The 19,412-nt window shown below is 34.6% G+C and overlaps 1 protein-coding gene across 3 annotated transcripts; it reads left to right on the top strand.

Moving 5' to 3' along the window:
• Positions 1-14,835: 14,835 nt before the first annotated feature.
• LOC127812543 (ferredoxin C 2, chloroplastic) lies at positions 14,836-19,412 on the top strand. 3 transcript variants are annotated; one of them, XR_008025945.1, is made up of 7 exons: positions 14,837-15,169; positions 15,276-15,339; positions 17,524-17,612; positions 17,847-17,915; positions 18,897-18,941; positions 19,117-19,221; positions 19,304-19,412. XR_008025945.1 is itself a non-coding variant. In XM_052352959.1 (6 exons), the coding sequence occupies exons 1-6, from the start codon at positions 14,939-14,941 to the stop codon at positions 19,159-19,161; spliced, it is 543 nt and encodes a 180-aa protein (XP_052208919.1). In that variant the 5' UTR covers positions 14,837-14,938; the 3' UTR covers positions 19,162-19,383. The 3 variants fall into 3 exon arrangements, 2 of the variants coding, with proteins under 2 accessions (XP_052208920.1, XP_052208919.1); XM_052352959.1 differs by having other exon boundaries at positions 19,117-19,383; XM_052352960.1 differs by lacking the exon at positions 17,847-17,915 and having other exon boundaries at positions 14,836-15,169; positions 19,117-19,388.

Genomic DNA, 19,412 nt, shown 5'->3' with positions numbered 1-19,412 from the left:
ACCTTTTCCCTTGCTAGCCAAAAGATTCCGTAGCACCATCACCCGTGTGTAAATTTCACACGTGATAATCACGCATTTGTAATTTTCTAAGATAGAAATAGAAAATGACAAAAAAAAAAAAAAACAGAGGAAACAAAAGTTGGGCCAAGTAGAATTCTCTCACATATTCTACAATCCTTCACGTCCAATTCTTTATTTGGCCACCCCCACCACAATCTCCAATTTTACACCATGTGGAGAACACTAAGGAAGGCTGAGGCGGCATTAGGAGTCGATTCCCATCCACTAGCTAGTCGACTGTCAGACATGAGGCAATCAACTCTTAGTGCTTTAGCACGCTAACAATTAACGTGCTTTTATAATTAACACTTAATGACATAATTGAGACACAATGGGTTATAGTGATGATACCAGATGCAATACTATATAGTGTGAGACTTTCTATATTCACTGTCCGCTAGCAAATAAATAGTACTAAAACATGTTTGGCACTAGTCAATATCTTGACTCATCACAAGAATCTCTTCATATCCTGGTGATAATTTGAGAATTCTTAAGAAGCGTCTAGCAGCGGTTCAGAACAATATAAAAGATAGTAAAATCTCATTTCAAATTAACTTATTACAATTAATGATTACCATATGCTATAATCCTTTAATCACCTAATGTCCCGACTGAGTGAGAGTCATGGAATAATAAACTCATAAACTCAGTAACTATATGTCAAATCTTATCAATATGACTAGAAGACACCTCATGAAACACCTTTCTTGATAATCAATATACCTTGGTCAATGACTGTCCTATCACACTAACAGTTGACTACATAAGATGTTCACCTTATCTTAACAACGAGAGTGATAGATCGTGTAACATCTCGCATTGAGTGATAGGAATGACTGGAACAACTTACCTTAATGGACCTATACGAACTTTCCAGGGGGTCACCCATCCCTAAGCTTCCCTAGTTTAAGCATGCTTAACCTGAGAGTTTTTTGCCTACATTCACTCCAAAAGGTATATAGCTGGTGTTGTTTCCTTCCTTACTTATTCTCGATATATACTACCCTTCTCTAGGCTCTTGGGGTATTACGCGGCTTCTGGCAGGCTTCTAGGATGGCAGCCTTCAAAGGGGAGAAGATCTGGGGCCAGTTATAAGGTCGCATGACAAGGACATCATGTGCTCAAAGGGGGAGAATGTAATACCCTAAGAGTCCAGAGAATGGTAGTATATATCGAGGATAAGTAAGGAAGGAAAACAACACTAGTTGAATACCTTTTGGGCTGAACGTAGGCAAAAAACTCCTGAATTAAGCATGCTTAAACTGAGGAAGCTCAGGGATGGGTAACCCCATGAGAAGTTCATGTAGACCCATCAGAGTAAGTTGTTCTGGTCCTTCCTATTGCTCGATGCAGGATGTTACAGATCCTATCCCAAAACACATACTTCCATATACCAGCAATACAGAACCACATAAATGAACCCTTCTACCTCACAATTGGATGGTTTGGTCTATTAGCAAATTCAGCATACCAATATACAAGATAACCGTGTCAGTTCAAGTCTAAGAATCAGTTATACTATCACACTAGACAATATGACTATTATCAACAATGCCATGTGGTCAGTCTTTAGTGTCACACTCAATGCTTTGTTCTCCAACAACCACCCATAAGTTTACTAGAGACATCTCTATGTCATTTGGCATATGACTCACCATATTTACCATTAGTAACTCATATTGATCAAGATAGTAAACTCTGTGTTATTCCATACTCGACTAATTAGAGTCTCTATCTGATTAATCTAAGGACTAAAAATTATTTAAGAAGTCATGTCACCAGATAATTTTATCACATATTTTTAACACTTAAGAATAAAACTCTTAAACAAAACATCTAGGGACTTATTTATATAGCAAACTAAAGAATTTATGAATGAAGATAAACTTGCATTTTATTAATATAAATAAAGATACAACAAAATGTATTTATTACAAACTCACTAGATGTCATCAAAATATAATATTAAGACACATTACACTAACACAACATATACAGTTATGGCCTTATCATGTCCAAACCATCTAGATAATCCAAAGAGCCATATGTTGTTTGCATGACGCTTACATGACGAGGCTTGTATTACCATAAGTGGCCTAACCATAAAGCGAAATAGGCGACCACCTAAGGTCCCTATTTTAGGAAGGGTCAAAATTTTGTAAGTTATATATATTTTTTATTTTTTAATAATAAATATTTATTAAAAAAATTATACCTAAAATAAAATCTAACATTTTGTCTTTCCAATTTATGTCGTTGTCTCTTTTCATTATTCCCAATTTTTCCTTCCCCATTCTCTCTCCATCTATGTTCTTCCCCCCCCCCCCCCCTTCTCTCTCTCTCTCGCTCCAGCTACTCAACATCTATGTTCCTAGCCTTCGCCTCCATAAGGTACTTTCTATGTGACTATGTTTACCTGTAGCTATGTGATTTAGTCACAAAATATCTGAATATGTTTGCTTTTATAGGTTTTTGTGTTTGTCAAAATTCAGTGCTTATTGTCAATTTCTTAAGATTAAATCATGGTTGAATTTCATATTGAGCCACGCCTGAGGTTAGAAGTTATTAACATGTGGATTGTGGAAATAGCTTTAGCACATAATCTTTCTAATATTTTTCTCAAGACTCAATGAGATATGTTATGCAGGATTCCTGATTATATTATGTTAGTTTAAGTATCTTGCGCTTGTACTCATCGTCATTTTCGGATTCATCAATGTGTGTGCATTTTTTATTGAATAGTATGTTTATGAAATTTAAATAATGGGCATGTAGGAATTGCACTCAATTCACTAAAAAAAAAAAAAGATTTTAGCAGTGATTTTTTTTTTTGGTCATTTTGTATCAATTTTAACCGTCACAAATATAACTGTTTAAAACATTTAGTGGTAGTTTTCAGCAATCGCTAGAGTAAGCGCAGTAAAATTATATTTTTTTGTAGAGGTTTAAGAAACGCCGCAAGATAATAGATTTTGCGGCAATTGATAACATTTAACCGCAATTTCAGAACCGTCGTTAAAATCATTGAATTTTAGCAGCGGTTCTGAAACCATTGTTGTTTTCGGCGAGAGCGCGTGCATGGCTTTCAACAGCACCCTGTAGCGCGGGCAAGCCATGCCGCTCCCTTGGCTGCGCAGCTGCTTGCCTCGCCTCCCAGTGTGCCACATGGCCGCACATCTCCACACCACGTGGCAATGCTGAAATTTTATTCCAGCTGCTACATTAACCAGTTTTCTATTCCAAGACCTTCCGTATGTGTGTGCACTCACGAAACCAGCCGATCTGCAAAATCTCCTTGTTATATACCCGCGCATATTAATTATATATTAATCCAACTACTATTTTTCAAAATTATATTTTATATTTTTTTAATATAAATTAAAAAAATTAATTAATTGATTAAATTAAAAATATTTTTTTAAAAGAATAATGTAATAAATTAAAAATAAATTAATTGAATTAAATTAAATAAATTAATTGATTAAAAAATAAAAAAAGAATTAACATATTTTTTTAAAATTTCTTTTTATAAGTTATCAAAATTTTATATATTTTTAATATGAATATTAGATTATTTTTCAAAATTTTGCAACGGTTATTCAAAATCGTCGCAAATGTTAATTTAATTATTAAATTATTTTCTAATTTTAACGAAGATTTTTTGAAAATAGTCGCAAAATTTAATTTTTAAATTTAAAATTTTTAAATTTTTCGATGATTTTTTAAAACTGCCACAAAATGTTAAAGAAACCACCGCAAAAAACTTATTTTGCGACGGTTTATAAACCATCGCAAAATATTGATTTTTTTTTGTAGTGTTTTTAAATAAATTTCATTCAAATAATCCATGATTTAAGTTTAATTTTACAAAGACTCTATCTGTTATAGTTTAAATATATAATGTAATATTTGTTAAAAAGTGGCTATTATACTATTGTGGTTTAAATCTAAGAACTTTGAAAAAATATAATGATGTCGTCAACCTTATTTGTCTATTGTCAATTACCATTCAAATAATATTTTTTTGAATTTTGAAATCATCAGTTCAGAATTGTATTTTTTTTAATTCCAATTTGTATTGATATTCTTCTATAAAATTGAATGTTATATATGATCCAATTGATTTTCATTCAATTAACACTTAAAAATTTATTTTTATTCATGTTAGGATTCAATTGATTTGATCATCATTGTGTGAAGAATCCAATTTGGATTTTGGAAAAATCTTAGATTGCTATATACGAGCTTATAAGACTTTTCGAGCGTTGTCTTTCTTTTTACTCAATTATTTAATTTTTATCACTAAATTAATATATCTAATAAAAAATATGCATTAGAGTATGAGAAACTTAAAAAAAAAAAAGAGAGGAGAATAGATAGTTTGATTCAATCTCAAAAATGCGCTTTTGAAATGATGGAATTTTTTCGTAAAAAATGTGTATTATTTATTCTTTTATAAAAAAAATTAATACTCTTAAAAAGACATTAATAAAACTTTTTCGCCTAAGGTCTTCAAGTTGGCTGAGCTGACTCTGTCTATTACTCGAAGTAAGGTTGTGCTTTATGACGCCTTTCTCAATTTTGAATGGACCGAACATCTTTTTTTAGTGAATAAGGCTTGGTGCGGACAAAGGCGAACTCATTCTGCCAATTGTGCTTGTACTTGAAAGAATTGAGAGTAAAATCGAGCTTTTTTATTATTATTATCTTGGGGTTTTCGAAGTTACGCCTTCAGAGGTGGATAACTTTTTCCCCTGATATCTCTTTCATGTGAATCCAAAATACCGTCATAGTATATATATATTCGGAGTAGATATTCAAGAAACAGCTACCCTTCTCATGAATCCCCTTTTACGTCATGTGACTAGGACCCCGAAAGGGTGACAGGATGTGTCAAGATCACTACTTCTACAAGAATTCAAATCTTGTATACTTTTACTAATCTCCTTAGACTTTATCGCTGGACCATGTCTATGGAGCATAAAACTAAGTTTTTGATAAGAGCTCATCAATACACAGGTAAGTGATCTCAGAAAAGTGTGAGCATTCTTTTAATTTGGTAGGTTTTAGGGAAATTAATTTCCAAATTGAAATAACTAATTTTATAAATAAACAAAACAAAAATTAACTAAAATTGTTTAAATTTGATTTACTTGTTTTAGCTAAAATGGCCAAATTAAACCAACTAAAAATAATGGAATTTAAAAAATCTTCAATGCATATTTGTAAAACAATATATAATAAACCAATGTTAACTAAAAGAAGCATTTAATTACTAAACAAAATTATTTCTAATAATTAAGCCAACAATAGGGCTTTTTTCCTAAGAAATTTGGATTAATAAAAAGAATAATTCTTTAGATCTTATACAAACTAATATATACCTTGAAGCTACAAGATGGATGTGTTTTTTATTGGGGACTAGTGGTGCTTGCCTGGGTATAGTCCCTAGTGCCTTTATTAATAGGATTTCTTACTATTACAGTTAAAGACATGAGTATTTTCTCACTCACAATAAATTTCACTTATGTTGTAAAGCCAAGGGCCACTTAAAAAGATATGGACAACACTCATTGACAAAACATCATAGAAGATTTCGTCTCTTTAGTCACTCAATTGAATAAGAGCAAGATATCTATTAGTGACTGGCAAAGTTGTCTTATTCATCTATGCAATTTTAGATTATTTTGAATGTGGTTCTACCTTAAGGTTGAGTCGTGTTGTAATACCCCGAGAGCCCAGAGAAGTTAGAATATATCGAGGATAGTGTAAGAAAGGAAACAACACCAGCTAGATACTTTTTGGGCTGAATGTTGGCTAATAACTCCCAAGTTAAACGTGCTTGACCTGGGGTAATCCAGGGATGGGTGACCCCCTGGGAAGTTCGCGTAGGCCCATTAGGATAAGTTGTTCCGATCCTTCCTATCGCTCGATCGGGATGTTACAAATGGTATCAGAGCCGACTCTTGACGAAAGCGGTCCGATGAGGGCGGAGAGTGGCGCCGGGGCTTGAGGGCCTGTACAAGGAGCGGCTTCTGGCAGGCTTCTAGGATGGCAACCCCCAAGGGGAGAAGGTCTGGGACCAGTTGTAAGGTCGCATGACGAGGACGTCATGTGCTCAAGGGGGGAGAATGTAATACCCCGAGAGCCCAGAGAAGTTAGAATATATCGAGGATAGTGTAAGAAAGGAAACAACACCAGCTGGATACCTTTTGGGCTGAATGTTGGCAAAGAACTCCCAAGTTAAGCGTGCTTGACTTGGGGTAATCCAGGGATGGGTGACCCCCCTGGAAAGTTCGTGTAGACCCATCAGGGTAAATTGTTCCGATCCTTCATATCGCTCGATCGGGATGTTACACGTGTACTTGAAGGACTTAGAAAATAATGTTTATGGTGTCACCCCTATCACCAACTAGTATGCAAGTTCTATTACCACTCTTAATGCATATCTGAAAAATACTTTTGCATTTTCTTTCAATCACCATGGACACACTTAGCCAATACACACCTTACAATGTTAACTCATTCCCCTATATCAAGTTCTTCCCACTATAAAAAAGAAGGTATTAACAACAAAAGACTAACAATAACATGAATTTTGGTAGTTAGTATAGTATTATTAATGACTAAATATAAATTCATTCATTATAAGATAAATTTTAACGATAGGCTAAATAAGTCGTCGTTAATATACCACTTTCCCATTGTTATTGACTAAAATTTTTAATTATAACAATGAAATAATAGAAAAGAATCATTAATATTTAACTAATACTTATATAAGCAATCTCTAATATAGTTATATTTTTTTGTAAATGCACGAATATAATTATTAAACTAAAATAATTAAGCATTAATTATTTATTGATAATATAATATATGAAAAAATTATGAACATATTAAAAAGAATACAATATATCAAACTAATTTATTATAATTATTAAATTTAATATAATTACATTGTTAAATAAATATTAATTTGATGTAATAATTTAAATTATTTTATTATCATATTTTAGATTATTATCATGAATTATTATTTAAATTATTTAATAATTATCATAATTTAAATTATTTTATTAGTTATCATAATTATAAATTATTTTATTTTTTATTTAGCCACTAAATGTTTCCAAAAAAAAAAAAACCTAATTGTAATTGCGAAAGATACCCCAACTCTTTCACTTGGCAAATTCCGAAATCCCCATTATTTTCATCTCCTTCTCTCATACTTTCGTCAAAGTCGTCTCTAACCCATTGCCTCAATGCCATTGTCGCCTCCAACTCCATCGCAGAGTCTTTACTGCCTCTATACTGTTGTTATCTCCATATCCATCACTTACTAGTTGTGCCCTTCGTTGCCTCAATGCCATCGTCATCATCTCCAACTCCATGGCAATTTTTTTGTCGCTTCTAATCCATCACCTCTGTAACCTCCAACCAATTGCTTCCATTGCCTCAATGTCGCCGCTACCTTCAACTCCATTACCAATCAAGTCTTTCTCTCTCTGACACTATTGATTTTGTATTTTTTATATCGATTTTGTGATTAGAATTCCTAATTTTGGATTAGGATTTTTTAATTTTTTGGTTTCAAATTGGCATCCTATGCTAGCTCTACCAACTCAATTCGCGACAAGTGACACTCCCATCAATCCGACAAGTAGAATTGCAACTCCATTATTTGATGGGTTATACAGTTATGAATCATTTTAACAAGTTTAATTTGCCTACATGATATATAAATATTAAAAAGTTCACGTTATTTTGTAAAAAGGAAAAAAACAATGGGTTCAAATGGTGCTGAGATGGCGTGGTGGTTCGGTAATTAGGTCGAGTTATTGGGTTTCTAGTTTGGGTGTAAGGTTATAGTAATTGGGTAAAGAAGACAGTGGGTGGGTGAGAATGGCTTACGGTGAAGGTAAGACAGCGAAGGGTGTGACGTTGTGAGGCTGCACGGATTTCGACAAGGTTGTCGGTTAGGGTTCTGACTTCTCCAGCGAGGGCTCTATTAAGTGCCTAAGGCTGCTGCTGACGGTTTTAGGCGGTGGCTTTAATGGCACAAAGTTGAAGGTACAGTTTGCTAAAAGCTTGAAGAAATTCAACAACGCAAATTGTGTGCGCTAAAACGAACTTCTACGGGTCGATGATGGAAAGACTAATGATTTTTAAAAATTTCGACTTTAATTAATACTAATTAATGTAAAACCCAAGCTAAATAAACAAGAGCAATCTCAATTGCTCAAAATAAATATCATTAGTTAATATTATTTTTAAAAATTTAACCTATAATATATCACCAAAGAATTGTTCATAAATACCTAATAGATAGACCCATTATAAAGATAGCTTCAGTCTAATTAAATTTTTGAGAAATTTTTATTAGGTATTAAAGCGATACTTCCAATGGCTTCAAATAATTTTTATTAGGTACTGACGAAGCCCGCATAAAAGAAATTTTTATTATTTATATTTAAAATATTATTTTTAAAAGTATTTATTTTATTTATGGGGGCTTCCTCAATGGTCACCTTCTAAAATTTTTTTCAGTGGAATAAAATAAAAAATATTATTTATACAAATAATTAGATTATCAAAAAAATAATCAAAAATACAAAATAACATAAATGCCCTCACCCAATTTGTCACTGCCAACCCTAGATAAAGCCTTAGACTTCGTAAAGTAAGTTCGATTGAACTTCATTTGCGGATGAAGTCCAACTTCATCCCATAATAAAGTTTGGTCGGGGTCCATCTATGCTCGATCAGGCTTCATAAAATCTGAGCTTCTCCCGTCTCCAATACTTTAATGATTGATGATAAAATTAAATCAAAATTTATCATCAAATGAAATTTAATTCAATCATCGGCCGTGTGTCATTCTATTCTATTAGTATATATAGCACAGTCCGAATAAAATAACTCGCCCGCCACCATTACCCAATGGTGCAAGTGTGTGTTTTTCAAGGGTTGGCGATGGCAAGTATGGTACTTGCTTTCCCTAAAGGGCAATCACAACTTGGAAAGGTTGTGTTCATGGGAGATCGATCATGTACTGTTCATGGTAAAATATAACAACATAAACTGCAACAGAGTTTAGAAACTCTTAAAAAGATAAATTAAAGCTAGATTTCCAATGGCTGTCCTCTAATTACGCACGCGCCTCCCTTCTTTACTATAGCATATTTAATTTGTTGTGATACATACAACAAAACTCTCTCCCTTCCTCCGCTACCAGGAGGAATTCAGGGGATTAAAAGAAGGCCTAGCTACCTAGCTAGGGTAGGGCCTAAGAAAGAAAGTTACCGAGTTTTACGTACTAACATTTTTATCATCTATATATTATTATAACCTTGATTGGTAATAACATATATTCCTACATTCCAGAGCCGGGCTTTTTGGCCAGGGCACCTTTGGGCTGGTGGGCTCTATACCTATCGGCAGGGAACTTGACGTGGCCGTAGTGTTGGTGAGACTGCTTGGCATCCAGCTTCTCTGCCGCCTTCTCCGCCTTGGCCTGCGTCTTCGCCTCGTTTTTCATCGCCCTCCTCCGTACCCCAATCGCATGCTCTTCTTCCTTCGTCCTCGCCAACGCTCTCTCCACCTGCAAATTTTAGACCATGCATGCGCACCAAACAAGCGCATAAAAGTTTCATGCATAAACGTACGTACTACCATAATTAACTTCGTGTCATAATAATAAATATTAGGGGATCGATCGAATCACACCTTGGCCATCTCCCGATGGTCATTATCCATGTCTTAACCACAGCCAAACTGAAACGAAAGACAAATGAACTCTGGGATCTCGCTCTTCTTGCTACAACTGAAACCGGCCGGTGTTGCTTGTGAAGTGAATTTGTCTATCTATATATATATATATATACATCTCTCTCTCTCTCTCTCTCTCTCTCTCTCTCTCTCTCTCTCTCTATATATATATATATATATATGAAAAATTAAGAGCAAAGGCGTCGGGGGAAGGCCACGCTTGCTGCCACGTGTTTGGCATGCATCACGACTTGGCTTCCAAATGTCGCTTCACCGAAAGCCACTCGATCGGACGCCTCACGTTGTATTATTTGTTTTCCTTCATAAAACAAAGGAAAATGCAATTTGGTACAAAGAAGGCTACGTTTTGAGCTATACACGCATATATAAATGATTAAATAATTTTTACTTAATTATAAATTTATTTTCTTTCTCTTTGGCCGCCTCCGCCCTCCTTTCTCTTCTCTCTCCCCTTTTCATTGTTGTCTCCCACGATTACTTACTTGTCGCTGCTTTCGACTCGTCGCCTTACCCCTGGCACGCACAACCATTATTGCATCCTCTCCACCAAGAGGCAGTACCGGCCCTACTGTAAGGCCAAGTAGGCGGCTGCTTCAGGTCCCCAAATGTGAAAGGCCTCAATTTTTTTTTTTTTATTTTTTAATAATAAATATTTTATTAAAAAATTAAATATAAAATATTAATTTTATATTTTCTTCCCATACTCTCTGTGTATTCATAATTCACAATTCTTAAACCCACCCATTAAACTCACTTTTTACTTCTTCCTTTCTTCTCCCCTCTGTTTTTCTCAAAATCCCAATTAAACCCATTTTTTCCTATTCTCTCTCTCTCCAATCTAGGTCACTGTCTCACTGCGTATTCTTATTCTCACTTCTCAGTGTCCCCCCTCTCTCTCGCACTTGCTTGCTTGATTCAGTGTTCAAGCTTTCAATTTTTACAAACTTATAGTATGATTTGTAGGTCTAATTTATAACTAATAATTGTAATAATTAAATTAATGTAAGTCTACCAATAATATTTTTTTACCCATAGTATGAATTTGATGTTGAATACAAATTTAGTAAAATTAAACGATGTTTTCAATTTTTTTAAAAAAATTAATAAATAAAAATAAAAAAAATGACATTAATTATGTAATTGATTGAAATAAAAAAATAACAAATTTCGTAGTGGATTGAACTTTAATTTTTTTTTTAATTTAATAAAATGATGAATCTCTGGCAAGAGACAAAGCGACAACCGAAAGGGTAGAGAACGGAGAGATGAGGCAGCAAGGGAAGGAGAAGTACAATTGATGTGAGGGTATTTTTGTTATTTTACCGTGACTTGGTAACCCTCTGTGCTGCTCTCTAAGTACAAGTAGCATGGTTCTAATGAATTTGTCATTCTATTTTATCACTGCGTTTTTTAGTACGACTGTTTAGTGCCCTTTTGCAATTTAAATGCATAATCACACATATGATTAAAGGGATTGTTAATTATTAATTTTTAAACAATAATAATTAAAGTATACTATTTATAATCTGTCTTTAAATAATGCGTATTAATGTACTTTATTCTCAGGCTTTAAATAATTTTATTAATTAATAATAAAAACATTATGTTTTTAAATATTATGGTCCCATTTATTTTTAAAAATATTTTTTTAGTTTTAACTATATACTTAAAGACTTAAAGATGTCGTAACATTTTATCATTTAAAAAATCTTAGCATTCATTTTAGAAGATTTAAAAAATATTTAAAAAATATTTTCTAATTCATAGTATAAAGTTAAAAAATTAAGAAATTGAGTATTTTATTTTGCAGTGAAAATTTTAATTATTCAATAAAAAATTAAACTTGAAAAATAATTTTTTTTTATAGCTTAACATGCCCTAATTAACTAATGGAATAATTTGAAATTTAAAAACAAGATACAATAAATATACTTTATCTAAGAACAAAATGCACTTATTACACATATTAATAATTATTTTAACAACAATAATTAACATTACTATAATTGAATTATGATATCACATTAGTATGATATTGTAAGTTTAAAATAACGAGGATATTATTTGAACATGATATTTTAAAAATGTTATTTAAATATAATATTTTAACACTCACAAAATTATAATTTTGTGAGTATTAAAATATTATATTTAATAGCATTACCAAAGAAGCAGCCCACTCTCTAGACTAACCAGACCTCTTTAAACAAGTGTTAATCCGAACATTTTTCTCCTTTTAAAATAGACATAAAAGATTGAGTTTGACACATGAGACAAACCGCCAGGTCACTAAAACCATTCTAAAGGTTAAATGTAACGTTGGAGGTCAAATGTCTAGTCAACTTGCAGTTTGACTTAGGCTTCCCAGTTATCATGAAGGACCCAGATTCCGAACAAATTGTCCTCTGGAATTACCCAAAAGGCAAAAAGATTTGATCCATGACGAAGACGAACACTAAAGTATCTTGATTTATAGGTTAAGTGATCGGATGAATAATATATTAATATTAATTAATTAGGTTACGAGTTTAATTATTATTCTATATAAATATCAAAGACTTAATTTATAATTTATCTTCTTTAATATAATCGAGTGCACGAATAATGAAGATCGCAAAAGAACAATGATCTCAAGCTCTGAATAATCCTAACAAGTATAGTTACGGCATGAGAAGGTTTTAAAGTATTTATTTACGGTCTCTCTCATAGGCAATTTCAATTTGATAAGCTCTTAATGTGAGGTAATTCTTAGAATATGAGAAACAGATGAATCCAAACGTAAGAAGAAAGATTATAAGATGGGCATTTCAAGTCTTTTTGACACAACGTGTCTCGGCCTTCATAAATTTAAGTTAAGATAATTCATATTTATCTAATAATTTAAATTCAACTCAATTTTAAACACGCAAAATCAGAAAGAATCAACTGGAGATAGAGTCAAATTATTTTTATGATGATCCTCGTTAAAAAACTCAATCCAAAATGTATAAGGAGATGTTTAGAGGTGAGAAAGGTATATGAAACTGATTAGTTTCATAGGTCTCTAAGCTAGCTCTCAACTTTTTTAGGATAACTCATTAGCCAATTACTCTTGTTTTGGTTGTGCAAGAATCTCATGTGTAGGTTCGAATTTCATGTAAAGTCTTATAAATTTAATTAGTGAGTAATCTCTATCGGATCAAAAGTCAAAATGATTAAATGATATATTAAATTTTTTATTTTTAATAAGAAAATAAAGAAAATAATAATAATTTTAATTGTTACGCTAGCAAAAAAAAATCTACAATGTAGATCAAGAAAAAAATTAGTTAGAATGGAGCAAGGAATAAGAGAAAAGGGGCCAGGCCCTCGCGTGGCCATCCAAAGGAGATCGCAAGGCAGGGACCCTCATCCCTAACACTAGGTCGCCCCACGTGATTGTCCACAAAGTAAGAGACCCTTTCTTCGCGCGTAGGGCCACGCCATATGGCCACCCAAGCGATTGTCCCAGGCCATCGAGTAGGGTCACTTGGGGTGGTCACGCCCCATGGTACCCTCGAGTAAGGGTTACTCAAAGGTGGGGCAAGCAAGCAGAGGCCTCTGCATGCATGGCCGAGCCATGTTGCTACAAGGCGGCGGGGGGGGGGGGCCCCAAGAGCATGGCTACGGCTGTACCCTTGAGTGAGGGTTACTTGGGGGTGTCATGCTTGTGTGATAACACTTGCGGTTGTCGGCCTATGTCTGAGCAAGCGTTTATGCTAGCATCCCGAATAAGGGTCACTCAAGGGTGCCACATCCTCACCCTACATAAGGTTCCCCCCCCCTCCCCCGAGTAAGGGTCACTCAAGGGGCTCTAAGCGCACGCTAGTGCCTACGTCTGCGCACCCATGTGTTTGGTTGTAAACTCTTGCTAGACTCGGTTAAAAACTACCTTTGAAATACCAGTTAAGAACAAAGGGATGTTTAACACCTATTAGCCTCATCCATCATTATAAATTGGGGGTTCTTCCCCCATTCAAGTACGATGTATTTCCCATTCACATTTTTTTTCATGTTTAAGTATTTTATACGTTCAAGAAAGTAACTTAAGTATCGGAGGGTCTGCGCAAGGATCCTTACATGCGCTCTTAATCGATCTAAGATAGGTCATCTAACACTTGAAAGGGTCATCTATCGCTATCATTCTATCTCGAAAGAGTCATTCTCAGAAGGTAACTTGCTGAATATCTTATCTTAGAATTAACAAATAATTAAGCCATAGAAAAAAAAAAGTTTATTACAAATGCTATATAGGATAAGAAAGGAGAAACAAATGCTATGCGATTTGATCGCTTACACGCTATTAAGTTTATTTTCTTACACGTTTGACATTATCAACAACTTAAAAGCTATTTTAATAGCATTTGTAAGAAGCTCTTACCCACTGTTTGTACAAAACCTTACAGAGAGCTTTTTGAGTTGATTAATTGAATTACGATTTTACCCTTCTACATTTTTAATATTTACATCTCTTATTCTTATATTCTTTCCCATCTCTCATCTTCTCCTCCATTAATGCTGTTGACGAAGCTCCTTTATAAACGATCGTCGTCGCTGTAAGTCGCCTTGCTAGCAGATCGTTGCGCCTAACACCATTACTGCCCATCGTTGTTCAGTGCCATTGTTGCCCGGCGTCTCAACATATATATGGAAGATTTTTATAAATTAAATTTAAATTTAAAAATTATGTATAATTTATTATAAGTATTTTAGTAATTAGACATTAATTTATATTTTTTTTATTAAAAATTAGTATTTTTTAAATTTTATTTATATTATTCATATCATATCTTTTTTAATTTTTTTATCAGTTCTAATAATTTATCAACTTTTACAAATTAAATAAATAATTTTTAATTAATAATTTAAAAATATATTTATCTAACACGGTATGAATTTAAATATTACCAATTTAAAAATTTTAAACAACTTTATCAAAAAGCTTTTAAGCTCCCTCTAAAGAGGCTAGCCAAACAAAGCCGAAGTCTGGTTTGGTTTATCATCTTCGGCCGCAAACAACCTGCTTGCTGAGACGGGCGGAATAAAGAGGCATCCATATCCATCCATGGATCTCCAAGCTCCGGTTTCTATCTCCATTCCACTTTTCCGGCACCGGCGCCCCAATTCCTACCCCTCGAATTCGTTCAAATGCCGCCGTAGGACTACTTCTTCCCAGCTCCAATCCTCGACGGAACTCTCCAGCACCGCCGGCGGGTATTCTCCGTCCGTCGCAACGCACAAAGTTACCGTTCACGACAGGCAGCGTGGCCTCACCCACGAATTCCTCGTTCCCGAGGTCAATTCATAGAGAATGGACTGGGCATAGGCATACAGTATTCAAATGTGTTTTTTGTATTAATTTTGTGCATTTTGCTTCTGAATTTTCATAAATTTATGCGCAGGATCAGTATATACTGCACACTGCTGAAGCGCAGAACATATCTCTTCCATTCGCTTGCAGGCACGGTATTATTCTCTGACTGCTGAAGTTTCAATTTTGTCCTTTTTCTATTCCCTAGTTCCTCCATTTCTAAGCATTTATTGTATCTGCGAAGAGTGAATGTCGGCAATAAAAAGCTTTGAAATTGGAAACCGTAAGTGCAATTTGTTTCGGTAACTTGTCTTGATTTTGCTTTCATTATTTGTGTCTGAATTCCGCATATGATCCCAAGCTTTGTAACAGAAAAGAATGATGAATCTAAAAGGACCCGAATAAGGAAGTGGTGTTATTTTAACCTTTCAGTTCTTCTGGTACAGCTTCTAGGGATTGGGGGATCGTAATGCCATAAGATTGAACGTGGGATTTTCCGTCTAAACGAAAATAAATTACGCAGAGAGGCACGGAAACTCGGAGAGAAATACCGAATATGGGAAAAGTGTCACAAGGAGGGTGAGAACTATTGAAACAGGAAAAATTGTAGAGATTTGACAAATAGGAAAAAGGTCGATCTCGGGTCTTGTAACGGAAGAAGAAGAAGACGAAGAAGAATTACCCCAGTGGGTTTTAGGGAAGCCCCTCTGATGCATAAGTTAGAATCGCGGAGGAGTTGGGAAAAGAGAGAGCAAAAGAATGAAAGAACAAAGGAATGGATAGTTAGATAGGAGATTTCTTATACCATTTGGCTGAGGTTTGGTGCCTTTTATACCTCAGCCTCGTCTGACTTTTCACCTCCTAGACAGATTGTGTGTCATTGGTCCGTTATCTCTCAGGGACAAACCATGTCATCCTTCTGATTCTCTGCTACTATCCTTCCTGTGAGGATTTCTTAACTGGAGGACAGTGGCAACGCCCGCTTTTCAGGTGTCTTGGTGCCCCCAAAATTGGTCGGTTTGCAGAGGGTTGTATTGTAGCTGGTGTGCTCCACCTTGCGGCTGATCTTATATGCGCAGGCTCCATTCATCCCTGGTGGATGTTCCATTTGTGGTGCCACATTTAGGATCCTTCATTTTGACAAAGGTCTTCTCTTATAGCGGAAAAAAGGCCAAAGTGGCCCTTCAACTTTTTGATTTTGGTTAGTTTAGCCTTTGAACTTTTTCTGGTTCAAATTTACCCCTGAACTTTTCAAAACGGTTCATTATGCCCCTAAATGCTAGTTTTTGGTTCACTTTGTGCTGTAAACTCTAGTTTTTTGGGCTTAAATTCACCCCTACATTAAACCATTTGAAAGTTCAAGAGTGAATTTGAGCAAAAAAAGAGTTCAGGGGCCAAATTCATCTTTTTTCCTTTTTTTTTTCCGTAGGAAGATGCCTGTGAAGCTTTATTTATTTAAATAATTTATTTTATTTACAAAAATAAGTTACGGACAAGGGGATGGAAGACTAACTTGAACCTATCTAAATTTCATGATGGCATGGTTATGCCCATCTAGTTTCCATTTTGCAAATTGTAGGGTGAGTAGCAGGACTGAGATAGTTGAAAAAAATAATACGTATAATTTACTTTTCTCATTATTGGAGATACAAGTCAGCAGGCTTATGATGGATATTTGCTAAAGATGGAAACAGTTGGGTGGAACACTCTTAAATAGACAATGCCTTGAGCTATGCCCTGTTGCTGGAAGTGCATCTATTAGATTCAGATCAAGGTTGTGGAATTTGACAGCTTGCTTAGGAAACATACAAGGCTCTCTGCACTAAGAGGGCAACGCTTCAAAGAAATATAGCCTTGCCTATGCTCTGCTAACCATTAAATTGTTGGGAATTCATGGTAGAATTCTCATTATGCTGCTTTAGGTACTTGTTTGAAAATGATGTAATATGATGATTGAAAGTTCCATAATTCCGCCATGTCCTTGTACATGTTAAGCTTGTGCATTATGTTATTCTACTTATGATTGAAATCATACTTTTTAGTGATAATGGGTCATGCAAACAGCATACTAATATCAAGGAAGTTGAAGCTTTGGAAGTTCATGTCTTAGCCTGTGAGCTTCCTTCTTCAGACTCTTGGCTTCTCGCAATCAGCACTATTGCTCACCATCAATTAGAAAGAAATTGCTTCAATGTTGTTTAATCCTTATGGCTCCAAGTTCTACATTTTGTTTCTCCTGATAATGGGGATCATTATTTCATAAATTTCGTCTTTAATATTGCTACATATTTTTACAATTTTACTCTGGATTGAGCATTGAGTATTATTTTATGTTTCAGGCTGTTGCACTAGCTGTGCTGTTCGTATAAAATCTGGACAAATTAGGCAGCCCGAAGCATTAGGGATATCAGCAGAATTGAAATCTAAGGCACGTGAAATTTTCACCTTCTTGTTACTGAAATATATTTCTTTAACTCACCAGTATAAGAGAAAGAAATTAGATAATTTGTCTCTCCTGTTCCTGTAACGGAGTTGCCTATTTGGAATTAGCTTATATCCTGAAAAAGGAAAATGTAACTAGATACCACATAGGTAAATTTATACTTTCTCCAGACACTAGTTTTCAAAATTCTTTCAAATTCATGTTTGATCTGTAATACAGGGGTATGCACTGCTTTGTGTGGGCTTCCCATCCTCTGATATTGAAGTTGAAACACAAGACGAGGATGAGGTAAAGTAGATAACTACAGATATTTTTGGAAAAGCAAACAGGATGTTTGAACTTTCCTTCCATTGCAGTTTGAATATTATGTGGTGGATTATGATGTAATAGGTGGATATTTAAATGAATGCAATTCATAGCATGATTTAGGGATCTGATAGATGCATTAGTTTCAGCATGTATTCCACAACCACACCCAGAGAAGGGGCATTATTTTCTCAAAAAATGCCATATCTCCTTGGAGCATTGATGAAGAATGAATTGTCACAGTAACAGGGTAAATGTTGTGTTCAAATCTCTCTAATGATTTTACAGCTTAAAAATTGGATAAAATATACTCATTACATCCTTTGGTGTCACACTTTGTTTCCTCTCATTCAAAGTTTGATACAACGTTGTAACAAGGCTTAATCTCACTAAGTCGGGTCGGCCACACTTAAAAGTTTAATGAGGAGAAAAAAATTTGACTGCATGTTGGTTAAGGAAGGGTGAGCCTTAGTAGCAATAATGAACTTGCTATTATATGACTGGAAGGTCATGATTTTAGTTGTGGGTAGCATCTTTGCAAAGGATAAGGTTGCATATGAAAAAAGCCATCTCTCGACCATTTCAGAAGGGGGACCCTCATGAACCAAGGACACCATCATGTTAGTTTAGAAAGTATATCTAATAGATTGGAGAGAGGATTTATGCTCTTTTTGAGGTCACTCTCTCCATGGGTAATTATGGAATCAAGCCTGACTATATTCTGTTCTATTAGATGGATAAACAACTCTTGGAGTATTAATGTAAAACATGTTGTGGCTGCCCTTTGTTTTTCTTTTTCTTTTCTTTTTTTATTATTTTTTTTGGAGGGGGTGTTAAGCAGGGGAGGAGTCCGAACATGTACTATTTCACATGCCATTTGACTACACCTTGTAGTAACATTCTGTTATCTGAATCTTTTTGTTGTTGGATCTGGAATATATGATGTGATCTTGGCTTGTTCAGGTATATTGGCTTCAGTTTGGAAGATATTTTGCTCGTGGTCCTATAGTAAGTCCATATTCCAAATAACTTTGCCAAAGTAGGAATAGCCATTGTTGTAATAGAGTGTTTTGGCAAAGAAAGAGGAGTTAACAACTAATTAGCGTCAAAGTTACTTGCATTATGATTATATTTATCCCTTCTGGTTATCATACTTTTTGCAATATTATTTTTGTGGTTGTAGGAAAGAGATGATTATGCACTGGAGTTGGCCATGGGTGATGAGTAAATCTAAATCAATTAGATGTTGTATCAGGATTCTGGATTTCTGATGAGAGACATGAAAGATGTATAATTTTTCTCCTCTGCCTTCTGTGCCTTTTGTCTTCTCTTCTTTTATCATTTTTTTTTCTCTTTTAAACTCAATGTAGGCCCTAAAGTACTCAAGAACAGAGATACCATTGCCACCTCTGGCTTTCCTGTGGATACATATTCCTTCCTCTCTTATCTTTTTGCGCCCCCTCTGGATAAAAAGGGGCT

This window comes from Diospyros lotus, chromosome 11, assembly GCF_014633365.1.
Source record: "Diospyros lotus cultivar Yz01 chromosome 11, ASM1463336v1, whole genome shotgun sequence".
Classification (NCBI taxonomy): domain Eukaryota; kingdom Viridiplantae; phylum Streptophyta; class Magnoliopsida; order Ericales; family Ebenaceae; genus Diospyros; species Diospyros lotus.
Note: the sequence above shows the minus strand (reverse complement) of the source record. Positions and strands in the feature narration are given on the sequence as shown.

Coding starts and splice junctions, on each gene's coding strand:
- LOC127812543 (XM_052352959.1), top strand. CDS start 14,939: ATGGATCTCCAAGCTCCGGTTTCTATCTCCATTCCACTTTTCCGGCAC. Junction 15,340..17,523: donor TCCATTCGCTTGCAGGCACG/GTATTATTCTCT, acceptor TTTATGTTTCAG/GCTGTTGCACTAGCTGTGCT. Junction 17,613..17,846: donor CAGCAGAATTGAAATCTAAG/GCACGTGAAATT, acceptor TCTGTAATACAG/GGGTATGCACTGCTTTGTGT.